General features: G+C 58.1%; 3 protein-coding genes across 16 annotated transcripts in view; 2 read left to right on the top strand and 1 right to left on the bottom strand.

Annotated features, from left to right (window-relative positions):
* Positions 1 to 108: 108 nt before the first annotated feature.
* LOC311425333 (T-cell surface glycoprotein CD1b-3-like) lies at positions 109 to 15,226 on the bottom strand. 7 transcript variants are annotated; one of them, XM_084501150.1, is made up of 8 exons: positions 15,052 to 15,226; positions 10,330 to 10,512; positions 3,166 to 3,318; positions 2,342 to 2,620; positions 1,596 to 1,877; positions 1,206 to 1,490; positions 1,021 to 1,117; positions 109 to 948 (listed from the first exon to the last, which is right to left on the bottom strand). In XM_084501150.1, exons 3-8 carry the CDS (start codon positions 3,230 to 3,232, stop codon positions 903 to 905), a joined length of 1,056 nt encoding a protein of 351 aa, XP_084357276.1. In that variant the 5' UTR covers positions 3,233 to 3,318; positions 10,330 to 10,512; positions 15,052 to 15,226; the 3' UTR covers positions 109 to 902. The 7 variants fall into 7 exon arrangements, with proteins under 7 accessions (XP_084357276.1, XP_084357272.1, XP_084357273.1 ...); XM_084501146.1 differs by having other exon boundaries at positions 2,342 to 2,556; XM_084501147.1 differs by having other exon boundaries at positions 1,027 to 1,117; positions 2,342 to 2,556.
* LOC311425341 (antigen-presenting glycoprotein CD1d-like) lies at positions 3,851 to 13,932 on the top strand. Of its 6 annotated transcripts, none has more exons than XM_084501168.1 (6): positions 4,293 to 4,591; positions 11,962 to 12,219; positions 12,423 to 12,704; positions 12,816 to 13,100; positions 13,179 to 13,269; positions 13,357 to 13,932. In XM_084501168.1, the coding sequence occupies exons 1-6, from the start codon at positions 4,522 to 4,524 to the stop codon at positions 13,367 to 13,369; spliced, it is 999 nt and encodes a 332-aa protein (XP_084357294.1). In that variant the 5' UTR covers positions 4,293 to 4,521; the 3' UTR covers positions 13,370 to 13,932. The 6 variants fall into 6 exon arrangements, with proteins under 6 accessions (XP_084357299.1, XP_084357294.1, XP_084357298.1 ...); XM_084501172.1 differs by lacking the exon at positions 4,293 to 4,591 and adding an exon at positions 8,824 to 9,279; XM_084501171.1 differs by lacking the exon at positions 4,293 to 4,591 and adding an exon at positions 8,824 to 9,279 and having other exon boundaries at positions 11,959 to 12,219.
* A 1,970-nt stretch (positions 15,227 to 17,196) lies between the features above and the next one.
* TNXB (tenascin XB) overlaps positions 17,197 to 27,501 on the top strand; it is a 39,633-nt gene continuing 29,328 nt past the window's right edge. Inside the window, exons 1-10 of one of the 3 annotated variants that reach the window (XM_084500961.1) lie at positions 17,197 to 17,588; positions 18,999 to 19,219; positions 19,752 to 19,988; positions 20,529 to 20,641; positions 21,451 to 21,604; positions 22,602 to 23,558; positions 23,635 to 23,724; positions 23,904 to 24,191; positions 24,962 to 25,255; positions 26,028 to 26,321. In XM_084500961.1, the coding sequence (XP_084357087.1) occupies positions 19,003 to 19,219; positions 19,752 to 19,988; positions 20,529 to 20,641; positions 21,451 to 21,604; positions 22,602 to 23,558; positions 23,635 to 23,724; positions 23,904 to 24,191; positions 24,962 to 25,255; positions 26,028 to 26,321 (2,644 nt within the window). In that variant the 5' untranslated portion in view covers positions 17,197 to 17,588; positions 18,999 to 19,002. The remainder of the gene's footprint in view (positions 17,589 to 18,998; positions 19,220 to 19,751; positions 19,989 to 20,528; positions 20,642 to 21,450; positions 21,605 to 22,601; positions 23,559 to 23,634; positions 23,725 to 23,903; positions 24,192 to 24,961; positions 25,256 to 26,027; positions 26,322 to 27,501) is intronic. The other 2 variants (XM_084500962.1, XM_084500963.1) reach the window with 2 other exon arrangements.

Here is a 27,501-nt window from a genome sequence, read left to right as displayed (position 1 = left end):
AGTATCTTAAGGGAGGGTGTCAAGATGATGGGGCCAGACTCTTATTCAGCAGCTCCCAGTGATAGGAAGAGAACCAAGAGGCACAAACTGAAACTGAATCCATCTGAATATGAGGAAAAAATTCTTTACTGTGCTGGTGACAGAGCACTGGAACAGGTTGCCAGAGAGATTGTGGAGTTTCCTTCTGTAGAGATATTCAAAACCCACCTGTATGTGACCCTGCACAGCATATTCTAGGCGACCATGCTTTAACAAGGGAGTTGGACTGGATGGTCTCCAGAGGTTCCTTCCAACCTCTATCATCCTGTGTTTTTGTGAGGGTGTTTGGGGTCCTGGAGGTCCCAGGCCTGGGGCTCCCCTGGCCGTGCCACCGTTGCCCCACGCCGCTTCCAGCAGGAGAGGAGGAGAGGGGAGCTTGGTGATAAGCCCAGGGACTGGGCTGGGGCCACGAGGCAGGGCAGCGACATGTGTGGGGGTGAGCACACAGGGCAGGCTGGGAATGGGATGCCCCTTGGCCATAGGGTGTCTTGGAGGGTTTGCGGGGACCCTGAGTGCTGGGGAATTGGGGCAGCTCTTGGCTGTCCCCTCCTGCAGCAGGTGGGGGCACCCACAGCTGTAGTTTTTCTCCGACATCCAGGGGCTGGTGGCCTTCATGTCCTTCCCTTGCAATGGGGTTTGCTCTGCACCCACTGGTAGGGTGCACTGGGGGCTGTGACCAGCCTTTGGGGGGCACAGTGCTCCATGTGCCTTGAGGGGTGACTGTCCACCAGATCCTTCCATCTCTCTTGCTCCTATGTGGCCTGCTTGTGCCCCACTGGCCTGGCCCCACTTTGTCACCTCTGTTAATGCAGGTGTGTTGGGGACAGAGCAGGGAGCAGGGGGTCTCAGCACGGGGGCGGGCATCAGATGAGGGATTCCCGGGGATCCTGCCTGGACACGGCACCTTTCCTGCAAGGGGGGAGCAGCGTGAGCTGTGCTTGCTATCCAAGGGGACTCTTTCCCTTTGGCTGGAGCCCTCACCTGTACCTCCACCACCAAGCAGCACCAATGGCAATGGCAACAGCAAGGACCAGCACCACGATAACAATGATGATGGCGGGAGTCACAATGCGGTTTTCTGGTACGGGGAGAGAGTGGACGGCAGACGTGAGCACATGGAAGCACCAGAGAGGAAGCCACCCCCATGCCCCGTCCTTAGCACCTACCCCAGGGGATGAGGAGGCTGCGGGTGCCCAGGCTGCGGTGGCGAACGCGGCAGGCGTAGCTGTGCCCATCATGGGGGGACACGGTCAGGCCACTGTAGACCTGGTAGGTGAGGTCGGCGTTGGGCAGGACAGCGCTGGTGTTCAGGGCCGGGCCCGGTGGCACCTCGTGGCCGTCCCGCAGCCAGGCCACGCTGATGGGCCGTGGGTAGAAGCCGGTGATGCGGCAAACCAGCAGGAGCTGGGCTGGGCCAGCTTTGCGGGCAAAGACGGTGGCAGTGGGCAGCTCTGTGGGGTGAGAGTGAGGGCCAAGGGGAGCCCAGCAAGGGCACCACTTGGCCCCAGAATGGGGGATGCATTGGTGTGGCCGTGCTGAGGCCACAGGGTTCTCACCTTGTCTTTCCAGGTCTGCCTTCCCATACCTGCACAGGGCACGGACGTGGCTTGGGCAGGTTTTGTAAAGGAGGTGCTCCACCATTTCTGTGACAGCCATCATCCCATTGAGGGACTTGCCCACCAGCTTGGCCAGCAGGTTCGACTGCTGGACAGCCCAGTACCTTCTTCCCGCCTCATACTCTACCAGGTCTCTGCCGCCCTCCCCAATTTTGGCGAAGGCGCGGCTCGTCCCATTGGGGTGAAGCTCACAGCCTGTATGGAGCTGGAACACCACAGGGTCTGCAAGGAGCAGAGGTAGCAGAAGGAGGCTGTGAGCACGGGGACAGGGGTGGCCCAAGGTGGGGGCAGCTGGGAAGGTGTGGGCAGGGGCACCAATAGCAGTGGGGTTGTGCTTCCAGGACCCTGCACATCCTATGAGTTGTCAGGGTAGATCAAGCATAAGGGCTGGGCGTTTGAGCACCACTGTGCCCCCCAGAGTGCTCCCCCAAGTTTCTACTTCCATGTTGCCCCCAAACGTTCCGTCCATGTTTCTCCTTCCCTCATCAGTGCTGTGCAGGTCCTGCAGCCCTGCCAAGTTTGACAGCAGCTCCCCAGTACACAGGGCATTTCAGTACACTGCCTCCACACCCACCAAGTAGCTGGAGCCTCCTTTGCCCTTTGGAGGCTGTCACCCCCTGCCAAGACCCTGCCAACCCTGCCCTGGTAGGAAAGGGTGCTGTGTCTGAAGCTCTCCCCATACTCACATTCCGCCTGCACCTGAACGGCCATCTCGTGCATGAATCGGATCACATTGCGCACGGCAAGCTTGAAGGAGGACAGAAGCTTCACCAGGTCACCCTCAGCCATGGCCTGGTGGACCCAGGGGTAGCAGATGCGGAGGTTCCAGGTGTCCGGGTCCAGCACGTAGACGAACATGTCTGTCAGCACAGCCACCCCGGCCACCTTGGTGGAGTTGGCACTGGGGAGGAGGAAGGTCTGGAGTAGCTGGAAAAGCTTTGATTCTGCTGGGAGAGGAGATGGGGCTTCAAGAGAAGGGGGGGGGAGGGGAAATGAAGGATGTACTGTGCCCCACACCACAGTGACCCCCATGCCCAAGGGACCCCTCTGGTCCCACCTGGTTCCCTCCTTTCATCGGAGGGTGTCCTGGTGCTGTGGCAAAATGCTCCAGGTGACAGCAGCACCCAAAGCAACTTCGCACCGGTGCAGCTCCCCCGCAAACAGGCAACTGCTGCAAGGGGCCCACAGTACCACAAGGGGCCCAGACCCTCCCCTGGTGCCTGCAGAACAATGCCTTTGGGGGCACCCTGGCACCCTAAGCCTGCCTGGAGAGTCCCCAGCCACATGGCTGCTCAGGCACATAAGCCCCTACACCAGTGCTGGGCAGGACAGTGAGCCCTGACTCGCAGGCACCTCTGGGTGCTGTGGGGTGGGGGGCAACCCCTTAGTGCTGCAGACTGTCCTCCCCATGTAGGGGAAGGTCTTAGCCATGCCCCCCTTGCCAGGACTACCAGTGGAGTCCGGAAGCGGAGGGACAGGTGGGTGGGGGTGTCCCAGAGCTCCCACTTACCTTCTGTTTCTGCCCATGTCCTGTGGAAGAGAAGCAGGAGGAGGAAGAGGAGGCGATGCGGCCGCATAGTGCTTGGGGTGAGGCTGAAGCAGTCCGGGCGGCGGGAGGAGGAAGCACCTATGGGGTTCTAGCAGCAGCGCTCCACCAATGGGGCTGGGGTAGGGGTTTTAGGGAGGGCCCTGGCTGGAGATCAGGGAGTACAGGATGGAGCGGAGCTGAAACGCCTCCATTTTGGGTTCCCCCTGCTCCATCTGTACCCCCGGTGGAGGGGGACAGTCCTGTGCCACCTGCTTCACCCTGGGAATGGGGCTGACCGGGGAGGGGGCGATGAGCAACCACAGCCTCACACACCCACACACCCCAACCGGTGGCAGAGGGTCCCCACTCGGGTCAGGGCACCCATGCCAAAAGTGGGGTGCTGCAGCATCTCTTGGGTGCTGCGCATGGGGACAATGCAGTGAGAAGGGACAGCCTCACCCCCAGCCCATCTCCCCCACTGCTCAACCCCAGGCACGTTCCCCCAGCTTGCAGTTTCTCTTCCCCTTTCCTGGGCCCCCATGCTGGGGGCAAAAGCAGAACTGAAACACAGGCAAGGAGAAGCTTGTCCCACTCCGGCTCAGGGTGGGTGGTCCTAGTGCTGTCGCCCCCCAAGGCCCCTTGGTGCCCTGGGGGAACCACCTGAATCCCTAAGGGACTGCTAGGCTCCTGTGAACAGCTCTAGTGTGGCACCAGTGCCCCCGGGAAGCTCGGCCTGCAGGCAGGGCACCCCATCACCCTCCAGGCACGACTGGGGCTGGTAGTCCCTGCTTGGATGTCCCCTGCTGTGCTGCTGGCACAGGGACAGCCCATCCAGGGCTGCTGCGGGCTGAGCCCTGGCACCCTGTGACACTGAGTCAGGCCCGGGATGGGGGGATGCTGCGGTGGCCCCCTTGAGGGCCAGTCTCCTTGGGGCCTCAGACCCTCAGCTCAGGTGACCAGCAGTCCCCACAGGACTTGGTGACCGTTCCTCTTTGCATTGCCCTCTGCTGAGCGCTGCTGCCCAAAATCCCCTCAGTGCTTAGCTCAGGGGATGGGGGAAACTTGACACAAGGCCAAGCTTTGCCTCCCTCATTGTCTTGGGGTGCAGCCCTAGGAGAACCCACCCAGCCCCCTAGACCTGGCAGCCCTGGGTGTCCCAGCCCAGCTCTTGACAGAGGGCACCTCAGGGCCCACCCCAAAACCTCAACGCCAGCTCCATTGGCTGTCAGGGCACTCAGTGCCACCACTGATATCAGAGTCACCCTGGGGAGAAGTAAGCAGCCCACACAGCTCCATCTTCCAACTGCTGTGTTTGCCTGTGGCCTTGTTGTGGATACCATGCAGCCCTGTTGCCTTCTCCTCTTCCCCTTCTTCTTCTTCTTTCCTGGGACGTGGGCAGAGCTGGAGGGTAAGTAGAAGCTCACCCCAATCTGCTCCCCTTCCTCTACTCTCCCCCCTGCTTCACATACCCTCCTTCACAGGGCCATGGTCAAGCTGGGGGGCCAGAGCTGGGGCTGCTGAAGTGGTGGTGGGGGTGCAGGGGACCCCAAGAAGCTGTCAGGGCCTGACAAAAGCGGCATCACTTTCCCCAGCTCTCTCCCCCCTCTCCAGCAGGCTCTCAAATGCTACATCTACGCCATTTCGTCACCTTCCAAAATGCCACATCCATGCAAGTGCGGGGGCTTTGCGTCATGGGGGACATTAACCTTGGTTCCCTGGACAGCCTCACCGAGGACATCCATTACCACCAGCCCTGGCTGCATTCAGCCCTGCCCAAAGGCGACTGGGATGTCATTGAGAGCTTCGTCAAGTCATACCTGCAGGATTTCAACCGCCTGGTGCAGAAGCTCATCAGGCACACCAGGGTGTCCTGTACGTACCCACAGTCCCCCCTCCATTTCCAAGTGACCTCTCGGGCATGAGCCAAGGCTGGTGGGCACCTCCACGGGCCAGGTTCTGCAGAGCCCTTTTGGATGGGGACGCAACTCAAGCGGACTCCCTAAGGCTCCCAAGAGGACACAATTCTGAACACCACACATATCCCCTCTACCCTCCACATCCTGTCTCCCCCCAGACCCTTTCGTCTTCCAGACCTCCAAAGGCTGCCAGATCCAGCCCAACGGGACTGCCAGATCTTTCTTTGTCATTGGCTACGAGGGCCAGGACTTGATCCGGTTCCACCTGAACAAGGGAACTTGGAATCGGGTGCCAGATAATGAGATGTCAGCAACCGCTGAGCATTTGTTGAACAATGCCACCACCCTCAATGAGCTGATACAAGTGCTCCTCAATGTCACCTGCGTCGACATTTTGGAAAAGTTCATTGAGTATGGGAGGGCAGATCTGGAGAGACATGGTAAGACCCTCCTCAACCCTGGCACAGCCACCCGAAAGTCCCCCCTTTGACAACAGGGAGCCAAGCAGTATTCCTGCTAGGCTCCCCTTGGCCCTCACTCTCACCCCACAGAGCCGCCCACTGCCACCGTCTTTGCCCGCAAAGCTGGCCCAGCCCAGCTCCTGCTGGTTTGCCGCATCACCGGCTTCTACCCACGGTCCATCAGCGTGGCCTGGCTGCGGGACGGCCACGAGGTGCCACCGGGCCCGGCCCTGAACACCAGCGCTGTCCTACCCAACGCTGACCTCACCTACCAGGTCTACAGCGGCCTGACCGTGGCCCCTCGTGATGGGCACAGCTATGCCTGCCGCGTTCGCCACCGCAGCCTGGGCACCCGCAGCCTCCTCATCCCCTGGGGTAGGTGCCTCTGAGATGGGGATTCTGAGCCGTGCTGATGGAGCAGAGCAGGAAAGCTGACGGGCTTGTGTTCCTCAGGGCAATCAAACGCTGGGCTGATCGCAGGGCTTGTGGTTGCTCTGCTGGCAGCTGTGGTTGTGATTGGTGCACTTTGGGTGTGGAGATACAGGTAAGGCCCCTTCTGCCCTGCTGTGTACCTGGGAAATCCCTGCTGGGGAGCTCCCCAGAGCCATCCCACCATCCTCTCCTGTTTTAGGAAGCGCCATTAAATGGAAAAATGGAAACCAGCAGCTTTCTCCTGAGCACAGCAGCCCTGTCTGCTTCAAACCCTCACCTTGGGCACAGCCTCCATCTGCCTCTGCTGTGACAAAGCTCCAGGCACCACCAGGAGCAAGATCATCTCATCAGGGAGCCACAGCTGGGAAAGATGTGGTACTCAAGCCCTGCTGTTATTTGCATTATGGACAGGGATGCAAGTCCTCACCTGTTACACATAATCACTTTGTGCCTCATGGCACTACCTATGCACCTGCTGAGGCTTCTTCAGGCACACCAGTCCCCTGTAGCAATTTCTTTCAGGTCCAGTATGATAACGGTACTGTCAGCAGGCAGTATGCTGCACTCCTTCCACTGTCACTTTCTAGATATTTCTCTTAAAAGCCGCTTGTATTAACCATATTCCAGAAATAGCTGTGCTTGATCTGACCTGTTACATACAGGGTAAGTGCACACAAGTTGTGTTTATGGCACCAAGGAGTACTGCACTCTGAGGTGCTCTGAGGGAGCTGCAGGCATGGATAAAATGAAAATAAACCACTGATGTTTTTGCTAAGATTATGTGCTTTTTATAAAGTTTTCTGTTGGCCCGGGGATGGTTTGGCCAGCTTGAGCGCAGCACTGCTGAAATTATCAGCTCTAAATTCAGGGCTTCAGGCTAGTTAAGAGAAGCTGTAGAAAAAGGGAGCCGAGCTCTGACAGGCATTGTGGGGCCATGGATTCTGTGGCTGGGAGGGGGGAGGCCGGGCCCTGGGCTGGGCTCCCTGCGGGGCCGGGAGGCTGTAGCATGGGGCACGCAGGGCCCTGACCACTGAGAGACCTGGTGGGAAGGGGTGCCTGGAGGAAGAGGGGGGACTGTGGCCCATGTGGGGACCGCAGGACCCAGAGGGGACTGCGGGAACAGTGGGGAGTGGAGGGCAATGCGAAGAGGAACGGTCACTGAGGATGTCCTGTGAGGAATGCCGGTCACCTGAGGGGACTTCAAGAACCAGCAGGGACTTGACCTGGGGGGTTGAGGCCCTGAGGAGTCTGAGGGGACTGGTGGCTGCTTGAAGGGCAGCTTTGAAGACCAGCCATTACATGAGGGGACTGCAGGGACCACCATCCCCATGCTTCCTCCCTCACCAGCTGCACCATGGCCGCCCTTTGGCATCCCAGCAGCTGCTCTCTCTCCTCCCTGCCAAGCACTGGTGGCCCTGTCAGGAGGAACAGGGACGCTGCAGGAACAGCCATCCCCTGGGGAACACTGCAGTGAGTGAGCCCTGGAGGAAGCGGGAGCTTTGGAGCCATGTCTGAGCCCACAGGGCCACCACAGCATCCCCCCATCCCGGGCCTGACTCAGTGTCACAGGGTGTCAGGGCTCAGAATCACAGAATTGTCCACAGTGGTGAAGGTAATGGCACCTTGGTGTTTAGTAACTGAAACATTAAGAGCTTGGCGAGCAGAAAAAAAGCTACAAACTGCAGTGGCACAGGCAAGTGAAGCACAAGATGGCGCTTGTGCACTGACAGAAAAGACCAACCTGATTGATTTTGAAAAGGAGGCAGAAACAAGCCCTAGCCTGTTTCCTCCAGCTTTGTCACCATCAGCGCCCCTGATAGGGGATATTTCTATGCCCCCCATCTCTTCCCAAAGTGAGGCCCCTCGATCAAGTAAAGATTTTGACCCTTGCAAGCGTTGGGATGATATACTCCAAGAGGCATTAAGAGATGGGGACCTGATGGGCACGGCCTTTCCAGTAACAGTATGGATTAATGGGCCCAACGAGTATAAAGCTTTTCAGTGGGACTTGATAAAGGAACTGAGAAAAATAGTCATGACCTACGGATTGCATGCGCCTTTCACCCAATCATTATTAGAAAATGTGATAAGAGGTCAGTTGCTGGTTCCGTATGATTGTCGCCAAATAGTCGTATGATCCTCACCCCAACTTAAAAATTGTTATGGGAACAGAAATGAAGAGAACTGTGGGACATAGCAGCACTGCAGAATTTAGAAAGAACATTAGACAACCCTCTTATGGGTGCAGGGCTCCCTCAGCTTATGGGGACTGAGCCGTTAATAGACCCACGACTACAAACTTGGCTCAACGATGCCATCTTGCAACAGTCAGCCCAACTAGCATTACAAGCCTTGCTGAGACTGCCAGAAGAGTGAAGGAGCCAGCCTTCTTTTGCTAGCATAGGACAAGGAGTCAATGAACCTTATACGCAATTTCTAGATAGTTTTGTTATATATGGAGTGGTAATTCATGTCAAGAAGTTGGTTGATATTAATAAAGAAGGGGGAGATGTGGGAGTGTGGCCATGGGGGTTGGAAAGCCCCGTGGTTGATGGTAACATCAGACTCTTAAAGATGAGACCGTCAGGAATGTAAAAGAGTTTAGAGGGAACAAAGAAAGGTGAATCAGGAGACTCCATGCAGTCTCAGGTTTCTTGTTCTCCAGCCATTGAGGCACGGAAGTTTCTGGGTGTTTGCTGTTGCTGTTTTATGCAAAGTTGTTTGACCAATGAAAAGTTGTTTTGAAAAGAACTGCTGTGGAGAGAAGGGTATAAGAGGGGAGCCTGCCCTCAAGATAATAATAATAAAAAAAAAAAAGGCAACACGATGTGATGAAGTTATGTAGAATCATAGAATCATAGAATATCCTGAGTTGGAAGGGACCCTTAAGGATCATCAAGTCCAACTCTTGACACCACACAGGTCTACCCAAAAGTTCAGACCATGTGACTAAGTGCACAGTCCAATCTCTTCTTAAATTCAGACAGGCTCGGTGCAGTGACCACTTCCCTGGGGAGCCTGTTCCAGTGTGCAACCACCCTCTCTGTGAAGAACCCCCTATGTCATCAATAAAGAAGCAGAAAGAAGGAATGAAAAGGAACAGGCTGTCAGAATGGAGACCAGGACGGGAACAGGCACATTGATTGCCTTATGAAGATAGGTTTGGCCAAACTCAGCAAATCACTCAGAGAATCTTGTACTGAAAGTCGCTGGAAACAGGCGCACCGGAGCTGGAGAGAAGCTCGAGCTGAGAGAAGCGGACCTGTGCACACAACTGCCTCTCGCTGGTAAGCAGTTGCGCATTATGGGGAATCATACGTCCTTAGGAACAAAGACCGTCCTGGTAACCTTACAGCTTATTCTCCTTCTTAACAATCGGACAGCTTATGATCCTGAAATATGGGACCAAATTGAGGTCAAGGTGTGGGACTCTGCAACTAAAACCGACAAGGTTGCAGTGGGATTGCTCGGCACCTGGCGAGCAATCTCTGAGGCCTTAAAGAGCCATGTGGGGCCACAATCACAAACGTGTGGTTTGCCAGATAGTGAGGGAGCTGTGGGCTTCTTTACTGATCCGACTGCTACGCCGTGGGCCGACCTGATGCTACAGCCGTCCAAGGCTTTTGCTGTTAGGCCCCCTGGTGACCTGGATGTGCCTTTTGACCCAGGCCTATTGGCCTTGAAAAGGAGAAGGATATGCTTTTCTTCGATTCAGGAAGAACAGGATACATAAGGCCCAAAGACGGAGTTGCTTCACAGCTTAAAGCGAGACATATTGCTCAAAAGGGATGGAAAATGGAGACTTGTTTGTAATCAATAAAAGGAAGGGAAAATGGAGACTGTTAAGTCATGGAACTAAAAGGATTGTTTTTTACCTTTTCTAATTGTACATATGTATAGGCGTACTCGAGTTTAGTAAGTCATGGAACTTATGGATTGTTTGTTACCTTTTCTGATTGTATAGGCATACTTGGGTTTAGTATGTAAAAGCTGTGTTCTACAACTTTAGAATGTTTGATGTTCGTGTGTACGTGTTGGTGGAGTGTAGACTCCCCACACACCTTTGGGGGCACCCTGGCACCCTAAGCCTGCCTGGAGAGTCCCCAGCCACATGGCTGCTCAGGCACATAAGCCCCTACACCAGTGCTGGGCAGGACAGTGAGCCCTGACCCACAGGCACCTCTGGGTGCTGTGGGGTGGAGGGCAACCCCTTGGTGCTGCAGACTGTCCTCCCCATGTAGGGGAAGGTCTTAGCCATGCCCCCCTTGCCAGGACTACCAGTGGAGTCCGGTAGCGGAGGGACAGGTGGGTGGGGGTGTCCCAGAGCTCCCACTTACCTTCTGTTTCTGCCCATGTCCTGTGGAAGAGAAGCAGGAGGAGGAAGAGGAGGCGATGCGGCCGCATAGTGCTTGGGGTGAGGCTGAAGCAGTCCGGGTGGCGGGAGGAGGAAGCACCTACGGGGTCCTAGCAGCAGCACTCCACCAATGGGGCTGGGGTAGGGGTTTTAGGGAGGGCCCTGGCTGGAGATGAGGGACTACAGGATGGAGCGGAGCTGAAACGCCTCCATTTTGGGTTCCCCCTGCTCCATCCGTACCCCCGGTGGAGGGGGACAGTCCTGTGCCACCTGCTTCACCCTGGGAATGGGGCTGCCCGGGGAGGGGGCGATGAGCAACCACAGCCTCACACACCCACACACCCCAACCGGTGGCAGAGGGTCCCCACTCGGGTCAGGGCACCCATGCCAAAAGTGGGGTTCTGCAGCACCTCTTGGGTGCCGGGCATGGGGACAATGCAGTGAGAAGGGACAGCCTCACCCCCAGCCCATCTCCCCCACTGCTCAACCCCAGGCACGTTCCCCCAGCTTGCAGTTTCTCTTCCCCTTTCCTGGGCCCCCATGCTGGGGGCAAAAGCAGAACTGAAACACAGGCAAGGAGAAGCTTGTCCCACTCCGGCTGAGGGTGGGTGGTCCTAGTGCTGTCGCCCCCCAAGGCCCCTTGGTGCCCTGGGGGAACCACCTGGATCCCTAAGGGACTGCTAGGCTCCTGTGAACAGCTCTAGTGTGGCACCAGTGCCACCGGGAAGCTCGTCCTGCAGGCAGGGCACCCCATCACCCTCCAGGCACGACTGGGGCTGGCAGTCCCTGCTTGGATGTCCCCTGCTGTGCTGCTGGCACAGGGACAGCCCATCCAGGGCTGCTGCGGGCTGAGCCCTGGCACCCTGTGACACTGAGTCAGGCCCGGGATGGGGGGATGCTGCGGTGGCCCCCTTGAGGGCCAGTCTCCTTGGGGCCTCAGACCCTCAGCTCAGGTGACCAGCAGTCCCCACAGGACTTGGTGACCGTTCCTCTTTGCATTGCCCTCTGCTGAGCGCTGCTGCCCAAAATCCCCTCAGTGCTTAGCTCAGGGGATGGGGGAAACTTGACACAAGGCCAAGCTTTGCCTCCCTCATTGTCTTGGGGTGCAAGTGCAGCCCTAGGAGAACCCACCCAGCCCCCTAGACCTGGCAGCCCTGGGTGTCCCAGCCCAGCTCTTGACAGAGGGCACCTTAGGGCCCACCCCAAAACCTCAACGCCAGCTCCATTGGCTGTCAGGACACTCAGTGCCACCACTGATATCAGAGTCACCCTGGGGAGAAGTAAGCAGCCCACACAGCTCCATCTTCCAACTGCTGTGTTTGCCTGTGGCCTTGTTGTGGATACCATGCAGCCCTGTTGCCTTCTCCTCTTCCCCTTCTTCTTTCCTGGGACGTGGGCAGAGCTGGAGGGTAAGTAGAAGCTCACCCCAATCTGCTCCCCTTCCTCTACTCTCCCCCCTGCTCCACATACCCTCCTTCACAGGGCCATGGTCAAGCTGGGGGGCCAGAGCTGGGGCTACTGAAGTGGTGGTGGGGGTGCAGGGGACCCCAAGAAGCTGTCAGGGCCTGACAAAAGTGGCATCACTTTCCCCAGCTCTCTCCCCCCTCTCCAGCAGGCTCTCACATGCTCCAGCTACGCCATTTCGTCACCTTCCAAAATGCCACGTCCATGCAAGTGGGGGGCCTTGGCCTCGTGGGGGACATCAAAATTGGTTCGCTGGACAGACACACCGGGGACATCCATTACCACCAGCCCTGGCTGCGTCCAGCCCTGCCCAAAGGTGACTGGGATGTCATTGAGAGCTCCATCAAGTCATACCTGCGGGATTTCAACAGCCTGGTGCAGAAGCTCACCAACCACATCAGGGTGTCCTGTACGTGCCCACAGTCCCCCCTCCATTTCCAGGTGACCCCTCGGGCATGAGCCAAGGCTGGTGGGCACCTCCACGGGCCAGGCTTCTGCAGAGCCCTTTTGGATGGGGACGCAACTCAAGCGGACCCCCTAAGGCTCCCGAGGGGACGCAATTCTGAACACCCCACATATCCCCTCCACCCTCCACATCCTGTCTCCCCCCAGACCCTTTTGTGTTCCAGTCATCCATATGCTGCAAGCTCCAGCCCAACGGGACTACCAGGACAGTCCTTGCCATTGCCTACGAGGGCGAGGACTTGCTCCAGTTCCACATGAACAAGGGAACTTGGGATCGGGTGCCAGATAATGAGATGTCAGCAACCGCTGAGCATTTGTTGAACAATGCCACCACCCTCAATGAGCTGATACAAGTGCTCCTCAATGTCACCTGTGTTGACATTTTGGAAAGGTTCATTGAGTATGGGAGGGCATCTCTAGAGAGACATGGTAAGACCCTCCTCAACCCTGGCACAGCCACCCGAAAGTCCCCCCTTTGACAACAGGGAGCCAAGCAGTATTCCTGCTAGGCTCCCCTTGGCCCTCACTCTCACCCCACAGAGCTGCCCACTGCCACCGTCTTTGCCCGCAAAGCTGGCCCAGCCCAGCTCCTGCTGGTTTGCCGCATCACCGGCTTCTACCCACGGCCCATCAGCGTGGCCTGGCTGCGGGACGGCCACGAGGTGCCACCGGGCCCGGCCCTGAACACCAGCGCTGTCCTGCCCAACGCCGACCTCACCTACCAGGTCTACAGCGGCCTGACCGTGGCCCCCCATGATGGGCACAGCTACGCCTGCCGCGTTCGCCACCACAGCCTGGGCACCCGCAGCCTCCTCATCCCCTGGGGTAGGTGCCTCTGGGATGGGGATTCTGAGCCGTGCTGATGGAGCAGAGCAGGAAAGCTGACGGGCTTGTGTTCCTCAGGGCAATCAAACGCTGGGCTGATCGCAGGGCTTGTGGTTGCTCTGCTGGCAGCTGCGGTTGTGATTGGTGCACTTTGGGTGTGGAGATACAGGTAAGGCCCCTTCTGCCCTGCTGTATACCTGGGAAATCCCTGCTGGGGAGCTCCCCAGAGCCATCCCACCATCCTCTCCTGTTTTAGGAAGCGCCATTAAATGGAAAAATGGAAACCAGCAGCTTTCTCCTGAGCACAGCAGCCCTGTCTGCTTCAAACCCTCACCTTGGGCACAGCCTCCACCTCCCTCTGCTGTGACAAAGCTCCAGGCACCACCAGGAGCAAGATCATCTCATCAGGGAGCCACAGCTGGGAAAGATGTGGTACTCAAGCCCTGCTGTTATTTGCATTATGGACAGGGATGCAAGTCCTCACCTATTACACGTAATCACTTTGTGCCTCATGGCACTACCTATGCACCTGCTGAGGCTTCTTCAGGCACACCAGTCCCCTATAGCAATTTATTTCAGGTCCAGTATGATAACAGTATTGTCAGCAGGCAGTATGCTGCACCCCTTCCACTGTCACTTTCTAGATATTTCTCTTAAAAGCTGCTTTTATTAACCATATTCCAGAAATAGCTGTGATTAATCCGACCTGTTACACACAGGGTAAGTACACACAAGTTGTGTTTATGGCACCAAGTAGCACTGCACTCTGAGGTGATCTGAGGGAGCTGCAGGCATGGATAAAACAAAAATAAACCACTGATGTTTTTGCTAAGATCACCGTGCCTTTTATAACGGTTTCTGTGGGCTCGGGGAGGGTTTGGCCAGCTTGAGCGCAGCACTGCTGAAATTATCAGCACTAAATTCAGGGCTTCAGGCTAGTTAAGAGAAGCAGTAGAAAAAGGGAGCCGAGCTCTGACAGGCATTGCGGGGCCATGGATTCTGCGGCTGGGAGGGGGATCTCGGGCCTTGGCTGGCCTCCCCGTGGGGCTGGGAGGCTGTAGCACGGGGCACACAGAGCCCTGACCACTGAGAGACCTGGTGGGAAGGGGCACCCGGAGGAATAGGGGGGACTGTGGCCCATGTGGGGACCACAGGACCCAGTGGGTCCTGAGGGGACTGTGGGGAGCAGTGGGGAGTGGAGGGCAATGCGAAGAGGAACGGTCACTGAGGATGTCCTGTGGGGACTGCCGGTCACCTGAGGGGACTTCAACCACCAGCAGGGACCTGAGCTGAGGCTTTGAGGCCCTGAGGAGACTGAGGGGACCGGTGGCTGCTTGAAGGGCAGCTTTGAAGACCAGCCATTACATGAGGGGACTGCAGGGACCACTGTCCCCATGCTTCCTCCCTCACCAGCTGCACCATGGCCGCCCTTTGGCATCCTGGCAGCTGCTCTCTCTCCTCCCTGCCAGGCACTGGTGGCCCTTTCAGGAGGGACTGGGACGCTGCAGGAACGGCCATCCCCTGGGGAACACTGCAGTGAGTGAGCCCTGGAGGAAGCGGGAGCTTTGGAGCCATGTCTGAGCCCACAGGGCCACCACAGCATCCCCCTTCCTGGGCCTGACTCAGTGTCACAGGGTGCCAGGGCTCAGCCCGCAGCAGCCCTGGATGGGCTGTCCCTGTGCCACCAGCACAGCAGGGGACATCCAAGCAGGGACTACCAGCCCCAGTTGTGCCTGGAGGGTGATGGGAGCTGTGGGGACCAAGGGTTACCTGAGCCTAGAGCAGGGATCCCCTGCCCTGGGGGTGCTTGGAACCATACCAGGTCCCTGTCCTAACATGTGGGGTCAAGGGGCAGCTTGGCCAGGGCCCTGTGGTGCTGAGGGGTGTGGGGTATCTTCCAGACCCTCCCAGTATGGGTGAGTCTCCCCACTCACACCCTCCTGTCACTCACAGGGGCAATGTGTCCCGTCCATGCAGCAGGGCGCTGGGCTCTGCTCCGCGCTGCAGTGTTGGGTGTCACTGGGGAGGAACGAGTGGGATGGGGGGTACTGAGGCATAGAGGCGAGAATTGTGGTGTGGTCCTGTGGGTACCATAGGGCTGGGGTCACTCCATGACCCCCAAGTGTCTCCGGCAGCCACCTGCCCTCGGGCTGTTGGTGGAAGCCAAGGAAATTCCTCAGAAAGCGCAGTGGGGCTGGGCTGGAGCAGTCTCTCTCCCACAACATGGGGCTGCACCCCCCTCTCCCCCCAACATACCCAACTCAACATCTGCCCTACAGCCTCCTATGCGTTCCATGCCCCCCCCTACACTGTGCTCACCAGCTCCACACAAGCCCCATTGCCCCCAGCTCTTCACATGCCCATGTGCACCCAGCCCCAAATGTGTTACTACCCCCTCAGCCTCTCTTTCTCCCCCCAGCCCCATATATGCCCATGCCCTACAACTTCCCTCGTGTCCTCCAGCCCCACACAAGCCCCATGCGTCCTCCCAAGCCCCATGTGCCCCATGCCAGCTCCTAGCCCCATCTTAGCCCCCCTGCCCTCCCCACATCCTATACTCACCAGCCCTGCACGTGAACCCCAGCACCTCACATGTCCTATGCCCCCCCTTAACCCCCCCAGCCCCACACGTGACCCCCAGCCCCGCCGGGTTGGGCCCGCCCGGCCGGAGGCGAAGAGCAAAACACGATTTCAAGCCAGCAAACGCGGGCGTCCGGCCCCCCCGGCTCTACCCCACACCCCCAGGCCCTAGGGAGCCAGACATCCAGCCTCCCTCCACCCCGCTCTGCCCCACAACTCCAGCCTTGGGGGACGCAGGCATGCGAAGAACCCTGCCCTGCACCTCACACCCCACTGTCCCCCAGGGACCCAGGCGCCTGGGTGTCTCCAGCCCCCACGCAGTGGACCCAAGCCGAGCCTACTCCCCCTGCCCCGTGTCCCGCAGCAACAACAACAACAGCAGTGGGGGGGGGGGAACATGGAGAGGGGGGAGCCCAGGGCCAAGCTGAGTCATGGCCCCACCCGGCCCCGTCTGTGGCGCAGCCCCACGGCATGGTCCCACAGCACAGTCCCACAGTCTGCCCCCCTCCACCAGCCCCCCCAGAATAGCCCCATTGCACAGCCCTGCAGCTTGGTCCTACAGCCCCAAGCCTCGGCCCCATAGCAAAGCTCTGCAGCCCCACAGCACTGCAGCACAGCCCCATGGCCCAGCTCTCCCCCCCTCTACCCCTGTCACACTCTTGCAGCCAAGCCCACAGCGTGGCCCCCAGCGCATGGTGCCCCCTGCCCATGGCTGGTCCCACAGCACAGCCCCATGGCCTGGCCCCACTGCACCACTGCACTGGGGATGGGACAGGGACAGGCCCAGCAAGCCCCGCTTCGTGTTTGTGCCTCGCTGAGCCAGCACTGCCCTAGGTCCTGGAGCTGTGGGATGGCATTCAGAGCCATGGGGTGGCTGGGGCTGAGGGTACGCAGAGGGAGGGGGGATTGCAGTTACTGGGAGCACTGGGAGCCATGGGGCAGGTGGCAATGAGTTACTAGGAGCATCAGGAGCTGTGGGGCAGGCAGCGCTGGAGTTACTGGGGGCACCAGGGCAAGCTGTACTAGGATACTGGGGCCAGCTTGGCTGGCTTTGCTGACATAGTGGCAATGCTAGGACCACTGTGGCTGGCTGTGCTGTGTTACTGGGAGCACTGGGAGCTGTTGGGCAGGCAGGGCTGGGGTTTCTGGGAACACCAGGACAGGCCATGCTAGGATACTGGGAGCACTGGAGCTGGTTGTCATTACTGGGAACACTGGGGCAGGCAGTGCTGGGTTACTGGGAGCACAGGGAGCCCTGGAGCAGGCTGTGCTGGTTTCCTGGGAGCGCTGGGAGCTGTGGACTCCCCCTCCTTTGGCCCCCCCCCACGCGTTGTGTCACCGCTCTGCTATGGCAGCTGGACCCCACATCTGGCCGCGCCGCCCAGATGTTTGGTTGCTGCGGTGACCGCTGCCCGTAAACACATCCCAGGCCCCCCCCGGGGTCCGCCCGATCCCGCCCGGTCCCGCTCATCCCAGGGCCGTGGCCAGGCTGGGGGCCCCGCTCGGAGTAGGGGGGGGGGTCCTGGTTCCCCCAGCCCATGGGGTAATGGGGAGGCGGTGGGGGGCTCAAGGCCCCCCGGTGTCTACCGGACCTCAAGGAGGGGCAGGTGCAGGGGCAGTGCTGGACCCTTCAGTTCTGCTCCAGGTCCAGCCTGGTCCTGCCCCACTCCTGTTCGGGTTCTTGCCCCGTTCCTGTCCCGGGTACATCTCAGCTGAACCCGGTGCTGTCCAGTGTCCAGCCCGCTTCTGCCCGGGTCCGGCGGCACCTGCGATGGGGCCGCGCCGTGAGCTCAGCGCTGGCGGAGCGCCCGGCCTGGGGCTATGAAAGGGACGGAGCCGCCCCGCTCCTCCGGCACTGCTGCACCCGCCGCCCGCCGTGCCGGGACAAACTGAACCGAACCGAACTGGGTGAGCTGGGCTAAAGCTGGCTGAGCCGAACCGAAGCGGGCCAAGCTGAGCAGAACCGGGCTGAGCTGAACCAGGCTGCGCTGCGCTGCACTGAGCTGGGCTGGGTTGAGCTGAGTGGAGCTGAGCCGAACTGGGCTGAGCAGAACCAGTGGGCCCCAACTGGGCACAACTGGGCCCAACTGGGCCGGGCCGAACCCACTGGGCCAGCCCCGCCCCCAGCTCCCAATTGGCCAGGTCCCAACCCCCCTGTGCTGCAGCCGCAGCTGCTGCAACTACCTGAGAGCAGCAGCGGCACCGGGCAGGTACCATGGGACAGGGTCATAGAGCGGCCAGAGGGGCTGGTAGGGTCTGGTGCTGCAGGCATTACTGGTGTTACTGGCATTACTGGTGTTCCTGGAGTAGCTGGAGTTACTGGAGTAATTGGCATTGCTGGTGCTGTTGGCGTTGCTGGTGTTACTGGAGTAATTGGCATTGCTGGTGTTGCTTGCGTTACTGGACTAATTGCATTTGCTGGTGCTGCTGGAGCTACTGGAATCGCTGGAGCTATTGGAATTGCAGGAGTTACTGGAATTATTGGCATCACTGGTGTTGCTGGCACTGCTGGTGTTACTGGAGTTACTAATGCTGTAGGTGTTGCTGGCGTTACTGGAGTTCATGATGTTACTGGTGTTGCTGGGTTGTTGGAGGGTGGGGTCACTGGCATTTGCTGGTGGTTACTGGTGTTATTGGAGTTACTAGGCACTGGAGGAATGAAGCTACTGGAGTCAGTGGAAACTGTGGCAGTACTGGTGGCAGTACTGGTGCACACAGCTCACTCCAAGACCTGGGGCCACCCCACAGCCACCAGCTCCCAGCTCCCCGAGGCCTCCATGGGGCAATAGGGCCCTCAGGGTCTGGGAGGCCAGGGAGTGACACCACGGCTGTGGGGCAGTGATGGTGTGGGTGGGTGTCGTGGGTCGTGGGTGCGATGGTTGAGTGCTGTGGAGCAGTGCCATGAATGGGTCATGGGTGCTGTGGGTCGTTGGTGCTGTGGGTGGCACAGGTCAGAGCTGTGGGGCAGTGCTGCCGTGGGTGCTATGGATGAGTGCTGTGGTCTGCAGGTTCCACGGGTGGGTGCTGCCATGGGGTGGATGTCATTTCTGTTTCCATGCATGGGTTCCCTTGGATGCCCCTGGTCTGGGTGGCTGCTTGGGTGCCATGTGTCCCCCGTGGGTGTCCCTCTGCCCTCCATGGGTGTCCTTGTGTCCCATGTGTGTCTGCCATGGGTGCTGTGGGCATCCACATGTCCCTGCAGGTGTCTGTGAGTCCCATGTTTTCCCCACGCATCCCCGTGGGCATCCGTGGGTCTACTTGGGTGTCCACATGCGACCCCGTGCTCCCCCGTGGGTGCCATCCATCCCCTCCCTGCAGGATCATGTGCCTGGGGCTGCCACTACTGCTGCTGGTGTTGACACTGCGAAGGGTGCAGGGGGGGGTAGGACCCCCCCCTGGACCCCCACCTGGCTCCCCAGAGCTCTCCTGTGGGGCTGCAGCACTGGAGGCAGTGCTGGGGCGCCTGCGGGAGCTGGAGGGAGAAGTGCGGGCGCTGCAGGGACAGTGCGGGGACAACGGGGGGCCCCAGGCCGGCACCGGTATGGGGATGGGGATAGGGAGGGTGGGGGGATATGGGGGGCATATGGAGGTGTGGGGGGGCATGGGAGAGTGTGGGGGACATGATGGGGGGGAGCATGGGGGATAGGGACATGGGGGACATGTTTGGAGACACTGGGGGTATGGGTGGGACCTAGGGGGGAAGCATGGGGGATATGTTTGGGGACTTGGGGGATATGGGGGGGAGCATGGGGGATAGGGACATGAGGGATATGTTTGGGGGCATGGGGAATATGGGAGAACGTGGGGGGGAGCATGGGAGATATGCAGGGGACGGGGGACATGGAGTATAGGATGGTACAGGGGAATGTGGGGGAAATTAAGAACGTGGGGGGGTGGACGAGGGGAACGGGGGTGGGATATGAGGGGGCATGGGGGACAGCGGGAGGTTTGGGGGGACATAAATGGGGGGATATGGGGGGCTTATGAAGGAATATGGGGGATGCAGGGGGTGGAATGAGGGGGGTTACATGGGGCACGTGGGGACCGGGAAGACAATGCACATCCCTGCAGGGCGCACGGCAGCGCGGGGACTGTGCAGCACCCCTGAGGCAGGGGGCTGCGGGTGCAGGTGCCGGCTGGGGGAGGATGGGGGGGGCCTCCCCTGCCCCGAGCCCCGATGCCCCCTCGACTGCAGTGACCAGGGCCGCTGCCGGGCTGGCCGCTGCCACTGCTTTGCCGGCTTCACCGGGCCATCCTGTGCTACACCTGCCTGCCCCCCCGGCCGTGGTGGACCCCACTGCACCCTCGGTACGTCTCCAGGTGTCCCCATATGTCCCCAAGCATCCCCACTGCCCCCCAGCTTCCTCATCCAAACCTTCCCCCCCCCCCCCTTCCAGCCATGTTGGGTCCTGATGCCCCACATCGGTGTATCCCTGACTGTCCCCCAGTATCTCCTGCTGTTCCATAATGCTCACTCTGTGTCCCCATCTCAGTGCTCTTGGTTGTCCCCCACAAAGTGCCCTGGGGTCCTCAGTGCTTCTGGTTTCACTCCCAGCCCCTCCTCAGAGTCCTCCACTGCTTTGGGTGTCCCCATGGCCCTGGGGGTGTCCACTATCCCAGTGTCCCCATGGCTTGGGCACTCTTGTTCCTTGGGCACTCCTTCCACGTCCCCGTGGTTGTCCCCATCCTCTTGGTGCCCTGTCCTGTGGTGTCCCCAGGGTGTCCCCACTCTATGGGTGCCCCATCCCCAGGTGTCCTCATGTTGTTCCCAACCTGTGGTTGCCCCATCCTGGGGTGCCCCAGAGCATCCCTGTGGTGGCACCTCCCAAAAGGGCTGTGTCCCTGCAGAGATCCCCGCAGTGACACCACGCTTGGCTGCACGCAACCAGACATCCTTCCGTGTGAGCTGGCCTCGGCCGAGCATGCCCGTGGATGGCTACCAGGTGGCCCTCATCCCCATGGTAAGATGGGGACGGGGACAGGGACTGGGATGTGTCTCCAGCAGAGCAGTATCCCCAGTGTGGTAGTGTAGCTCCAACACGTCTTCAATGTGTCCCCTTGTCCCCAGGATGGGTTGGTGTCCGGAGCCATCTGCTTCTAGCCCTTCTGGGGACACCTCGGTAGTGTCCTTGTTGTATCCCCAACATGTCCCCAATGTGCCTGTTGTCTTCACACCAAGCCAAGGGCCAGGTCACCACGCTGCTTTGTGGCTCGGGGTTGGGGACATCTCTTCTTTGTGTCCCCTGTGCCCAGGGTGAGCCACAGTGGTGTCGCCCATCTGTTGCCTGTCCCCAACACATCTGTTGTCCATAGGATAAGCCAATAGCTGTGGCCACCCTTCTGCTGCCTGGCTTGGGAATGGTGATGTGTCCCCAGCACGGTGTCCCCAGGGTGCCCCCAGCATGCCCCATATCCCCAGAATGAGCTGCAATGATCTGCCTGCAGCCCTGCTTAGGGACTGGGACATGTCCCCGCTGTGGTGTCACCAGTGTGTCCCCAGTAGCCCCCCATGAGGTTCCCCAACATGTCCCCCAGCCTCAGGACAAATAATTATATGCTGCCACCTACCTGGCTCAGGGATAAGGTGTCCTCACCACTGTCTCCACTGTGTCCCAACTTCGGTGCCCTCAGTATGTCCCCAGTGTGACTCTAAGACATTCCCCAACTCCAGGAGAAGCCATTGACTCTGGCCACCTGCCTGCTGCCTGGCTCAGAAGCAGGTCCCACTTCGGTGTCCCCAACATGTCCTTGACATGTCCTCTCTCCCCAGGATGAACCAGAAGCAATGGCCACCCACGAACTGCCTGGCTCTGCTGTCACCTTCGAGGTGACAGGGCTGGTGCCTGGAAGCGCCTTCGAGCTCTTCATCCAGGCCCAGCGGGACCAGCACCTCGGGATGCCTGGCACCCTGCGCGTCCGCACCTGTACGTGCCACCTGGCCTGGAAGGGCTGGGGACTGGGACAGGCATGGGGACAGTAATGGGGACAGCATGGGCATGGGGATGTCATGGGCACAGGGGTGAGGACAAGGGTTGGGGGTGGGACAGGGGTGGGGAGAGCATGGCCATGGTGGCTGGGACAACATGGGGATGGGAACAGCATGGGGGTGGAGGCAGGAACAATGCATGGATGGGGACAACATTCGGCACAGGGACAGGAACAGTTGCACAAGGACAGACATGGGGACAGGGATGATGCAGGCACAGTAATGGGGACAGCATGCGCATGGGGATTGGGTGAGGACAGGGATGGTGTGGGGGACAAGCATGGACATGGGGATGGGGAGGGCATCAGGATGGGAATTGTACAGGAGCGGGGACAGGAACGAGGATGTCACAGCCACAGGGATGGGGACAGAGACAGGCATGGGGGTAGGGTTGGGGATGGAGGCAGATATGGGACAGGGATGGTGACTGGGATGGGAATGGGTACAGGGGTGGTGCCTGCAGCCTCTGTTTGTCCCCATGTGTCTTTATGTCCCTATGGCTCTGCGGGTCCACGTTGCGTCTGTCTGCCCAGAGGAGGTCTGTGTGTCACTGTGGGTCCGTGTGTCCCCCCAGGCCTGTCCATCTGCGTCTGCCCCAATGGATCCATGTGACCCCAGTATATCCCCACGTGTCCCCATGGGCCCACGTATCCCCACATCTACTGGTGCCTCCCTGTGCGTCCCTCTGTGCCCTGGGTCCAGATGTTTCCAGTCTGCCCCCACGAGTCTGTCTGTCCCAGTCCGTCCCCATGAGTCTGGGGGTTCCCAGTCTCTCTCTGTGGTCCCAGATGTCCACAGTCTGCCCCTTTGTGTCCATGTGTCCTAGTCTGTTCCCATGTCCATCCACCCCTGTGTCCCTCTGTGGGTCCCTGGGTTGTGGCAGATGGGGGCTATTGAGGTCAGGCTGCTGACCCTGATCCCCTTTGCTCTCACAGTGATTGCCCAGCCCCTGCCCACCCACGGGGGGCCCCTGGGGTCCCCTACATTCCTGGCATCTCCAGTGGCCCCAGCATCACCATCAGCCCGAGGGTCTCCAGCATCCCCACGGTCCCCAGTGTCACCAGCATCCCCAGGGTCACCAGGGTCCCTGGGATCCCCAGCATCACCAGTATCACCGGATGCATCCCTGGTCTTACCAGGGTCCTTGGGGTCACCAGCGTCCCCAACATCTCCAAGGTCACCGGGATCCCCAGCATCTCCAGGGTCCCCGAGGTCACCAGCATCCCCGAGGTCTCCAGTGTCACCAGTGTCCCCGGCATCACCAGCTTCCCCTGAATCTTCATGGTCACCAGTGTCCCCAAGGTCCCCAGAGGCACCAGCATCCCCAGTATCCCCAAGGTCACCTGCATTTCCACGGTCCCCAGCATCACCAAAGTCCCCGGTCTCCCCAGCATCTCCCATGTCCCCAGTGCTCCCAGGTGTTCCATCTCTGCATGACCTGGGGGCTAAGCTCTCATCCTACAACGGGTCATTGCTGCAGCGCCTGGAGAGCCACCTCCGGGCCACGGCCTTCCCTCTCCGGGGTAACCAGACAGTGCCTGCAGTGGCCCGAGCCATCCTCTCCTACCTGCTTCGCCGCAGCCCAGCCTCGCTGCGCTACCAGTTCCTCCGCCAACTCCACCAAAGTCCCCACCCCAAGCCCCAGCTTATGCCAGGGGCTGCCGGAGAGGCCCTTGTGGACCTGGATGGGCTGCGGGGCCACTCAGAGACTGTGGTGATCCGCTACCGGCCCCTGGGGGAGCTGGAGGGGGCCGAGGGGGAGCTGCAGGTGCCAGGGGACACAGCAGTGGCCCGGGTGCCAGGGCTGGTGCCAGGGGCCATGTACCGGGTGGAGGTGCATGGCGTGGTGCAGGGGCGCGTCTCCAAGTCCTACACATCCCTGGTGACTGCAGGTGGGTGACAGGGACAGGGGTGGGGACAGCATTGCATGGGAGCATCTAATAACTCACACTGCTCTCTTGATTGCAGGGGTAGGTGGCACCAGTGAGCCCCCGATAGACTGGGAGCAGCTGTATGAGATGGAGCTGACTGAGCCTCAAGGTGCCATGGCCAAAGCAGGTACCCCCAAGTGATTCCTGGCAGCACTGGGGAAAACCCAGGTGTTCAGGCTCCCTAGCTCTTGGTATCCAAGTTGGGTGTGGTTGGAAGGAAGGAAAAAAGGAAGGACAGATGGAACGATGAATGGATGGACACACAGATAGATGTTTATGTCTTGCACTGTGCCACCACCATTGCAGCCCCGTCAGAGGAGGAACCACCACAGCGGCCTCGTTTGGGCGAGCTCACGGCCTCCCACGTGACACCCACCACCGTCCAGCTGGAATGGAATGTCCTTGAAGGCACTTTTGACTCCTTCACTGTGCAGTACAGGGATGCACAAGGCCAGCCACAGGCACTTGCTGTGGACGGTGGGTCCCGCACAGTGACTGTTCCTGGGCTGTTGCCTTCCCGCCGCTACAAGTTCAATCTGTACGGGGTGTGGGGGCGGAAACGTATTGGTCTTATCTCCACTGATGCCATCACAGGTGAGGGCTGCTGCATGCTCCATCCGTGTTCCCTGTGGACCTCCATGTGGGGTCCTTGACCTTGAGAGATATAGGAACAGCCTTTGGCTTTGGCTAGTGTGCATGCAGGGTCCAAGGGATGGAGAGGTTTGTATGAAAGGATGGATGATTAGATGATTATGTGACTGGCTGATTAGATGGTAGATAAATTGATAATTGGGTGGATAGTGGGACAGATGGTTGGGATTGAATGGAAGGATTACTGTATGGATGGGAAAATGGGTGGGTGGACTGATGAATGGATGGATAGACAAATGGAACCATAGATGGGTGAAAGCATGTGTGTTTGGATGAATAGTCAGATTGCTTAATGAATGACTAGAAGGATGGTTACATGCTTAGTTATTTGTGTTCAAGTATCCATGAACACAAGAACACATGAAACAATATGTGAGGGAGAAGAGGCATGGAAAGGTGGTGGATGGTTAAACGGAAGGATACAAGGATAGGTGGAAAGACTAATAGTTGGATGGATGGACTCAAATACAAATTTGTGGAAGGCTGGCAGGCTGGATTAACTGGCAAAAGATAATTAGATGGATGACATTGGGAAAACAGATGGAGGAATGGGAAGATGGATGGGTGAGCTGAGTGATGGGTGAGCTGAGTGATGGGTGGGTGATTAGATGGATGGATGGATGCACATATAAATTAATAGGTGCATGGATGAGTAGATAGAAGAAAGGGTGCTTGTCCCCTGTGTACCCTGTATTCTGCTGTCCCTATTACAGCCCCAGCACTCCCAAAGGAGGACCTACCATCCCAGCCACGCCTGGGTGAGCTCACAGCCTCCCATGTAACCCCCGACTCCATCCAGCTGGAATGGAGCGTCCCCAAGGGCACCTTTGACTCCTTCGCAGTGCAGTACAGGGATGCACAAGGCCAGCTGCAGGTACTGCCTGTGGATGGTGGTTCCCGCACAGTGACTGTACCAGGGCTGTCACCGTCTCACCGCTACAAGTTCAACCTGTATGGAATGTGGGGGCGGAAACGTGTGGGCCCCATCTCCACTGATGCTGTCACAGGTGAGGGCTGCTGTATGCCATGTCCTTGTCCCTTACACACCGTGGTTTTAGAGAAAAGTGGGAGCAAGGGCGGGGTCCATCCAGGGTCCTTAGCCCGTTTAGGAAATGGGTGTATCTCTTGGGTTGTGCCTGGCGAATGGATGAAGGGATGCAGGAATGGAGTGATGGGGGCAAGGAAAGTTGCAGATGCGGGGATACTTCTTTTGGCAGTATCCCTGGTTAAGTGGCAGAAAAGGCGAAAGGCTGGATTTTTGGAAGGATGTTTGGTTGTGAATGTTTTCTGTAAGAGTGGATATATTTCTAGGTGGGTGGGTATGTGGATGGTTGGAGGGATGGACCTAGGTTTGGGTGGATAGAGAACTGGAGAAATATCTGATCAAATAATGGAATGAGAAACATTCTGATTAATTGGTGGAAGAAGGGAGTGGTGAGCAGAGAGCTAAACGAACGTGTAAATCACTGATTATTTGCTTGAATGTTTGGTGAAGGTCCTTGTCTGATTACTGGGGTGAATGGCTGGAGATATGGATGAGTAGAAGTGTGGGTAGATGGCTGGAAAAGTGGTTTGTTTATAGTTGTAAGAATGGGTCAAAGTACAGGTGGCTGGATGTACCTGAGGTAATAGTTGGAAGGCTGCTGAGTTGTGTCTAAGGGTGTATGGAAGGAAGGCTGCATAACAGACTGGTGGACAATTGCATTGGTGGATGGATGAATGGATGTCTAGGTGGACTGATGGGGTGATATGTATGCCCAGTATTGTGCTGTGTTGCAGATGCAGTCATACCTGAGGAGCAACCAGCATCTGAGCCACGCTTGGGCGACCTCACTGCCTCCCACGTCACCCCTGACTCCGTCCAACTGGAATGGAGCATCCCTGAGGGCACCTTTGACTCCTTCGTGGTGCAGTACCGGGATGAGCAAGGCCAACCACAGCTTCTGCCCGTGGATGGAGATTCCCGCACAGTGACTGTGCCAGGGCTGTCACCATCGCGCCGCTACAAGTTCAACCTGTATGGGATGTGGGGGCGGAAACGTGTGGGCCCCATCTCCACTGATGCTGTCACAGGTGAGGGCTGCTTTTTGCTGCACTTGCATCCCCTTGTGAGCCCTGGGTTTAGATCAGTGCAGGAGCTAGGCAAGGTTCTGGAATGAATCTCTTGAGACTTGTGGGAAAACAAAACATCTCTTGGGTGCTGAATACAATGAAGGGATGGAGGTATTGGAACATGCAATGTTGTAGTGATGAATGGATAAATGGATGGATGGACGGACGGATGGATGGACAAATGTGTGTCTAGTTTACTGGCTGAAGAGATGGAGGGATGGATGGTAGGTCTGATGGGTAGTTCAGTGGAGACATGAAAGGATGATGACAGATGGATAAATTGATGAATGGATGGACATTTTGATAAGTTTGTGACTGATTCATGCACTGAATGGTAGTTTGAATGACTGTATGTCTGCATGGTTAGATGAGAGGATGGAAGGGTGTATGGCTGGAGGGATGGTGTAACAGTGTGCTAGATATCTGGTTGGTTGGAGGATTAGATGAAAGGCTAGATAGTAGTCTTATGAGAGAATTAGGATTCTCCTATGAAGAGAGGCTGAGAGAGCTGAGGCTGCTCAGCCTGAAGAAGAGAAGGCTCTGGGGAAATCTTATTGTAGTTTTTCAAAACTTAAAGAGGGCTTATAAAAAGATGGAGAGCAACTTTTTGCTTGAGTAGATAATCGTAGGACAAGGGGGAATTATTCTAAACTAAAAGAGGAGAGATTTAGGTTAGTGGTTAGGATGAAATTCTTCTCTCAGGGGGTGGTGAGGCTCTGGAACAGGTTGCCCAGAGAGGTTGTGGATACCCCAGTGTTCAAGACCAAGTTAGATGAGGCCCTGAGCAGCGTGATCTACTGGGTGGCATCTCTGCCCATGGCAGGGAGGTTGGAACTAGATGATTTTGAGGTCCTTTCCAACCCAAGCTGTTCTGTGACTCTGTGATTCTATGAAAGGTTGGAGCCGATGAGCATTTGATGTCCTTTTCAAAGTGGCTGTTTGACAATTTGATGATGATTCAATGATTCACTGATTAATAGAGTAAGAAAAACCTGGATGAACATATGGAGCAGCAGGCAAAGTGCTAGATCATGGACTGTTTGTTTGATGGGTCAAATCAAGGTGCTTGTTGACTGGATGATTATCTGGATGAATGTCTGGACAGATGGCTGAATAGAAGGGTGGATGGATGGTGGGAAAT

This window comes from Aythya ferina (assembly GCF_964211825.1).
Source record: "Aythya ferina genome assembly, chromosome: 30".
NCBI classification, from domain to species: Eukaryota; Metazoa; Chordata; class Aves; order Anseriformes; family Anatidae; genus Aythya; species Aythya ferina.
Note: the sequence above shows the minus strand (reverse complement) of the source record. Positions and strands in the feature narration are given on the sequence as shown.

Coding starts and splice junctions, on each gene's coding strand:
- LOC311425333 (XM_084501146.1), bottom strand. Junction 1,491..1,595: donor GGCAGACCTGGAAAGACAAG/GTGAGAACCCTG, acceptor CTCACCCCACAG/AGCTGCCCACTGCCACCGTC. Junction 949..1,020: donor GCTTGGTGGTGGAGGTACAG/GTGAGGGCTCCA, acceptor CCCCCCTTGCAG/GAAAGGTGCCGTGTCCAGGC.
- LOC311425341 (XM_084501168.1), top strand. CDS start 4,522: ATGCAGCCCTGTTGCCTTCTCCTCTTCCCCTTCTTCTTCTTCTTTCCT. Junction 4,592..11,961: donor GACGTGGGCAGAGCTGGAGG/GTAAGTAGAAGC, acceptor CCTCTCCAGCAG/GCTCTCACATGCTCCAGCTA. Junction 13,101..13,178: donor CAGCCTCCTCATCCCCTGGG/GTAGGTGCCTCT, acceptor TGTGTTCCTCAG/GGCAATCAAACGCTGGGCTG.